Here is a 7408-nt window from a genome sequence, read left to right on the forward strand (position 1 = left end):
CTTACACATTTAAAGGTATACACCCTCCCTGGTGGTGCCGCACATTAAAGCACAGCACTAAGAAGCTAAGGTCACTTCAACATGAGTTCAATTCCCAGCCAGGGAGGTGACCCATGCCAGACCTCTCCTGATCCGTCTGCTGCTCCCCTCAGTGGTAGATTTCATCAGTCAGTCTGTTCTGCTCCCCACTCTGTCTGAAGAATCCTCTCACTGCCCCTGCACCTCTGGCCTGTACCCAGTTCTGTATAAATAAATAAATAAATAAGTTTTTAAAGTTGCTATAAAATTCTATTGAAGGAAACAGGCACAAAAAAATGGAAAGATAACCCATGCCTATGGATTAGAATAAACATAATCAAAATGGGAATAATTACATAAAACAATTTTTAAATTTTATATATATTTTACATCATTCTTCCTTATTGTACATGTATGCTTTCTCCTCTCAGGTGAAATCCCCATATAATTCCCACCACCAATTCATCTGTGCACCATCATCATAATCCCTTGTGCTCTTCCCTCATTTTTATTCTTCTCCATTTCCCTTCCCTTTAGAGTATCTCTGATTTATAGTTGCCTATTAATTTTGTTTTTTAATTTATTGGAATTGCTTTTTTTCCTGATCCCTTATTTGTGTTCTTCTACATTCTTCCTGTACGTGAAATCATCCAATATATTTTTTTTTACTTCTGGCTTATGTCATTGAGCATAATCCCTTCCAGTCCAGCATGTTGCTGCAAAGGGCATGAGTTTATCTTTTTTGATTGCTCGGTAATAATTCCATTGTGAGTACATATACAACATATTCTTGATCCAGTCATCTATTTTTGGACACTTGGGTTATTTCCATCTTACCTATTACAAATAGTGCTGCAATAAACATAGAAATGCAATTATACTTTTGAAATAATATTTCTGTGGTCTTTGTATAGATCCCTAAGAGTGAATACCTGGTCTTACGTAAGCTACATTTTTAGTGGTTTGAGGACCCTCCACAGAGATAAATAAAGTAATATAAAGAGTCAATGGAAACCTATCAAAATCGAAATCACTTTTTTCAAGAAAAATAACAATTATAAAATTTACTTGGAACCATAAAAGACCCCAAAGGATATCCTGAGAAAAAAAAAGGGGGGAAAAATGGAGATATCACATTCTTTGACCTCAAATTATACTACACAGCAACAATAATCAAAGTAGCATATGTCACTGGGCCAAAATCAGAAACACAGAACAGTGGAATAGAATAGAAAGCCCAGAAATAAACCCACACAATAATGGACAATTAATCTTTGAGAAAGGAGTCACAACCATACAATGGAAAAAGGAATGTCTCTTCAACAAGGGACAGAACTCTCCCTTGTACTTGTCTTGTATCCACAACAGTACCTAGCAGAATACTGAACAAATAAAGCTAATGGTTAACATTTATTTATTTGTTTGGGGGAGGGAGGGGAGAAAAGTTACAATTTTTTTTTTAAACCAAAATGATACAGGGTAACTCCACCAGACATTATTATCATAGTGCACCAACTCACCCATATTCTATTACTACACACCATAGTTCTTCTTTCCCTATGCTCTTATTCCTTCCCCAATCCCTCCCCTTTTGGTGCTTTAGCTCTGTCGTAAGCTATGAAGGGATAGTTTTCAGCTTGTCTTTATGTGACTATTTAGTTAATTTCTATTCTACACATTAGTGACACCATCCAGTATTTATCTTTTTCCTTCTGACTTATTTCACTTAGAATTATCCCTTCCAGCTCCATTCATGTTGCCACAAATGAGTTTATCATTTGATCACTGGTATTCCATTGAGTGTGTGTATGTGTGTATATTATATATATATATATGTATGTGTGTATATGTGTGTGTTTGTGTGTGTATATATATATATGTGTGTGTATGTACATACATACATACATACATATATATATATATATATACATATATATATATATACACACACACACATAGACACAGTTCCTTGATCACTCATCTGTCTGGAACACTTAGATTGTTTCCAGTTTAGTTATAGTAAATAGTGCCGCAATAAACATGGAAGTGTAAATTTCCTTTCTAATTAGTGTTTTTTTAGTTTTTTGGATAGATGCCTAGGAGTGGAATTATTGAGTCAAATGGCAGATCCATATCAAATGTTTTCAGATACCTCCATACTTCTTTAGAGAAGTATCTCTTTGGTCATTTTGCCCAGTTTTTGATTGGGTTGTTTTTATTTTTGTAGAGTTTTATGGGTACTTTATATATCCTTGATATCAGACCTTTGTCGGCTCTATAATGTGCAAATATTTTTCTATTTAGTAGGATATCTTATCCTTTATTTATGATTTCTTTCATTGTACAGAATATAATCCATTTGATGTAGTCCCAGCAGTTTATGTTCTTTTACTTTCCTTGCTGTTGGGGATATAAAGTTTATGTCATGAAATTTTCTGCCTGTTTTATGGTTTCCTTTTACATCGATCTTTGATCCATTTTTAGATGATTTGGTATATGGTTTGAGATCATGGTCTAGTTTCATTCTTTATCATACAGCTGTTCTGTTTTCCCAGCACCATCTACTGAAGCGGCTACCCTTATTCCAGTGGATGTGTTTGGCTCCTTTGTCACAGATTCAGTGGACATATATAAGTGGGTTTATTTCTGAACTCCCAATTCTGTTCCATTGGTCTGTGTGATTGTTTTTGTTCTAGTACCAGACTATTTTTAATTATTGTGGCTTTAAAATATAGCTTGAAGTTTGGCAGTGTGGTACCTCCATTCTCTTTCTGCATTGTAAAGATTGCTTTTCTGTTTCCATAAGAATTTCAGTAGTATTTGCTCCAGTTCTTATATTCCATTGATATTTTTATTGAGATTGCATATGTTGCTTTGGTTAGGAAGGCCATTTTAACAATGTTGATTCTTCTAACCCATGAACAGGGAATATTTTTCAACTACTTTGTATCTTCTATTTCTTTCAACAATGTATTATCATTTTTTTAACTGACATTTTTTTAAATTTATTTATTTATGCATATAGAACTGGAGTGCAGGCCAGAGGTACAGGAGCAGTGAGGGGATTTACCAGAGACAGAGTGGGAAGCAGAACAGGCAGACTGACAAAGTACACTGCTGAGGGGAGCAGCAGGCGGGTCAGGAGAGGTCTGCCACGCCATATGGATCACTTCCAGGGCTGGGGATCGAACTCGCACTGAAGTGGCTGCAGCTAGCTTGCAGTGCTACACTTTAACCCGCTGTACCACTAGGGAGGGCTAGTAATTTTCTTTATATAGGTCTTTTACCTCTTTGTTAGGTTTATTCCTAGGTATTTATAAAAATACTCCTACATGTTTGTTTGTTTGTTTATGGGTGTAATTGTGAATGGAATATCTTTCTTAATTTCTTCCTCTTCTCATTGTGTACAGGACTGCAACTAATTTATGTGGGGTTGTTTTGTTTTGTTTTTGCATAGAACTGGGGAATAGGCGAGAGGTGTGAGGATCAGGAGTGTGAAAGGATTCACCAGAGACAGAGTGGGGAGCAGGCCAAGTGGATTTACTGAAATATACTGCCAAGGAGAGCAGCAGGCAAGACAGGAGAGGTTTGCTACACCATATGTGGGTTAGCTCCCTGGCTAGGGATCAAACCCAGATTGCAACAGTGGTAGTACTGAGACTTAACATCTAAGGCGTAAGGGAGACTTTGTGTGTGCTCGTTTTATATCCTTCCACTTTGCTAAAATGTTGGTTTCAATTTTTTTCATGAGAGCTTGAGGGTTCTCTCTATATATTATCATGCCATCTGCAAATAATGATAGCTTTCCTCCTTTCACAATTTGGATTCTTTTTATAGCTTCTCTAATATAAATGCTCCAGCTAGAACTTATACTATATTGATTAGCAGTGGTGAGACTGGACATCTTTGCCTTATATCAAATTTTAGTGGAAAATGTTTTTCACCATTGAGAATGACATTAGGTATGGATTTGTTGTAACTGGCTTTTATCATATTAAGTATGTTTCATTTATCCTCAGTTTTTCAAGATTTTTTTTTCAGATTTATTTATTTATTCATACAGAACTGGGGTACAGGCCAGAGATGCGGAGGTGAGAGGATTCACCAGGGACAGAGTCGGTACCAGAACAGGCAGATTGACAAAGTACACTGCTGAGGGGAGCAGCAGGCTGGTCAGGAGAGGTCTGCCACGCCATGTGGATCACCTCTGGGGGCAAACGGGGATTGAACTCATGCAGAAGTGGCTTAAGCTTCTTAGTGCTGTGCTTTAACCTGCTGCGCCACCAGGGAGGGCCCTAACATAAATATATGTTGAATCCTATCAAATGCTTTCTTGGCATCTATTAATATGATCACATGGTTTTTATCTTTCCTTTTGTTGATAATAACCTATTTTCAACTCAAAATGAATGTAACTGAATCAAGAAAACAGAGGAAATAAGAATGAGTGTTCTGCTCTTCTTTCCTTATGCATTTCTCCACAACAATATTAGTTTAAGAAAAATGAGGAAATAGTTTGAGGGAAGCTCAATTTCAGCTTTCTAATTATGGGAATCAAACCATTTCTGACAAGTCAAAGTCAATATGGCAACTCTACCAGGCAGTAAGTACAATCCTCAAGATTATCAGAATCAAATGAGGAATTAATTTAATAAAAATATCATCATGCCATATTCATAATTAATATACAAGAACTGAGATCAAATTAAAGAAAGCATAAATAAGAAACAACACACATAACATATTTTCTTTACTAAACAATTAAACAAAAAAAAAGACATAATCTTAAAATTGAATAGCTTATTCCATTAGGGGATATTTCACTTTATAGTCTTTTTCAACTAGATTTCCATCAACTTCATCAAATTTTGTTTCTTCACTGTTTGGGTGCAAAGCTACATAATAAACAATAAGAAAAACAATTCCAAAGAAAAGACTAAGAACTATTATGATAGTGATAATTATAAAATACTCTAAATTAAAAACAGAAAGTGGGAAAAACCAGAACACAATCAAGATACCCACTATGGTTAGCACTCTTACAATATAATAACAAGTCATTGGACATTTAGTATGCAGTCCCTTAATATTAAAAAATGTAAAGATAAGAATGAATCCAGCAACAATTCTGTATAAGTATTCCATACTTTTGGAAGCACAGAACTGAGTTTGTATTTTACATGCCCACAATATACCCAACAACCAAAAAAAAACCAACAGCAATAAAGCAATTTGAACATTTAAGAATAAAAGAAAAACAATACTCAGCATCCAAGATGATAATGTCAACAACTTGTAACAAAGATATGAGAGCTTGGAACAGCATTCACTGAAGAGATTTTTATCAGGCAAGGATTTTCTTAAAGCTACTTGATAATCAAGAGTTGACCAAGAAATGGCACAGAAAGCTATCAGGATGGCTGCACCTACAAAACAAAATTTTTTTTTAAATATTATAGAAATAATAATAGCAACATTAAATTACTATATATCATGCATGCTTCATCTGTATATACAAACAAACACATGTCAGGAACTTTACATACTCATCTAGTCCTTTGAGATAAATATTAATGATCCCATATTAAATATGAGGGAACTGATGCTTAGCTTACACAGTGAACAAGCTACAGAGAGTTAAATCTAAATATCCTTGACTCCAAAGCTGATGTACTTAACAATACACTGAACTGTTTTATAAAAATTTGAATCCCAGCCCTCCTTGGTGGCGCAGCGGGTTAAAGCACAGCACTGAGAATCTAAAGCCACTTCCGCATGAGTTCGATTCCCGCCTGCCCGGGAGGGGACCACATGGTGCAGCAGACCTCTCCTGACCCACCTGCTGCTCCCCTCAGCAGTGTACTTCCTCGATCTGCCTGTTCTGTTCCCCACTCTGTCTCTGGTGAAGCCTCTCGCCGCCCCTGAGCTTCTGGCCTGCACCCCAGTTCTGTCTGCACAAATAAATATTTTGAATCCCTTTACTGAACAAATTTGTTGAGCAACAGGGATATAGAAACTCCATTCTCTAGAAATTCTTTAGGAGACTACAGGTAGAACCCAAACTTTTCCAGTCCTTAGCTTTGGTTTTTAGATTCAGATCTAAATCACTAAAAAAGGGCATCATGAAAAAGAAAGAGAGGGGTGGGAAGGAAGGGGTGGGAGTGATGGAGGGAGGTTAAACAGAATATTTAACTTAAGTATAAGGTATCACAAGTTCAATTTCCCATATCTTTGGGATGATGAATCAAACAGTCAGACATGTCCTAAAACAAATTTCTATTGACTTGACATCTTTGCTCAATATTTTCTGCACAATTAGCAGAAAAGAAAATTAAGTTCATTACTGCTTTGGAAAGGGATGTCATTTGCCCCAGTGACAAAACTGTGGGACTTTATAACATTGAAAGTAATTGGAAGAATTAGCAATAATTTAGAACAGAATTAGAATGTTAGTCATTTCCATTTATCCTCACTTGAATATCTATATACAATGAAAGAAAGGCAGACTTAAGATAATATTACCTATTAAATAAGATTATGAAGATTATAAGGCCATTATTCAGTCTCCTGATTTTACTGGTATGGTATTTATATACTGCGATAGGTGGCACAATTAGTTGACTTCTTTTCTTGCCTTTCTAGCTCTAAAATATGTGAATTATAACATTGTTTTATCCTAAATTGCCTTGTAATTTAATTTAACTAATATATGTAAATCATTTTAAAAGTTAATATGTATCACAGAACTTACAATAAAAACAGTCATATCTTGTTTGACCTGCCTCACTTAAGTCACAACTCCCAGGAGAAATCATGCCACTTCTAGCTTTTCCCCCAATGTTTATTGCCCTGCTTTTAAAAATACATATATTGTGCTACTTCTTTATTTACTTTTATTATTAATTATTGAATTTGTATTTGGGAGAGGAAAATTCAGCAAATACACACACACACACACACACACGATATCCTTCTTCCATTTTCCTTTCCTTCCATCTGCCTAAAGGAATAAAACCACCACAATTTTTGGTAAAATCAATAATTTCTATTTATCTTATAAAGCACAGCACTTTTTAAAACTGCTCAAGCATGTATGACACTGTGATCATATTTTCTTTCTTTTAAAACTTTTTGTTTCCTTATTTGCTTAGTTTTTCATGATGCTATCATTATTGCTTTGCAAAATCTCCAAATTAATTAATTAATAAAACTCCGTGGCCCTCCCTGGTGGTGCAGCGGGTTAAAGCACAGCACTAAGAAGCTTAAGCCACTTCTGCATGAGTTTGATTCCCGACAGCCCCAGAGATCCACATGGTGAGGCAGACCTCTCCTGGCCCACCCGCTGCTCCCCTCAGCAGTGTACTTCGTCGATCTGCCTGTTCTGCTCCCC

General features: G+C 35.8%; 1 protein-coding gene across 2 annotated transcripts in view; it reads right to left on the reverse strand.

Moving 5' to 3' along the window:
- Positions 1-4818: 4818 nt before the first annotated feature.
- Positions 4819-7408, reverse strand: part of XKR9 (XK, Kell blood group complex subunit-related family, member 9) — a 65194-nt gene continuing 62604 nt past the window's right edge. For both annotated transcript variants that reach the window (XM_012723106.1, XM_004679809.2), the window contains one exon: positions 4819-5444. In XM_012723106.1, the coding sequence (XP_012578560.1) occupies positions 4819-5444 (626 nt within the window). The remainder of the gene's footprint in view (positions 5445-7408) is intronic.

The sequence above is a fragment of the Condylura cristata genome, unplaced genomic scaffold, assembly GCF_000260355.1.
Source record: "Condylura cristata isolate star-nosed mole 26May11 unplaced genomic scaffold, ConCri1.0 scaffold00009, whole genome shotgun sequence".
Lineage (NCBI taxonomy): Eukaryota > Metazoa > Chordata > Mammalia > Eulipotyphla > Talpidae > Condylura > Condylura cristata.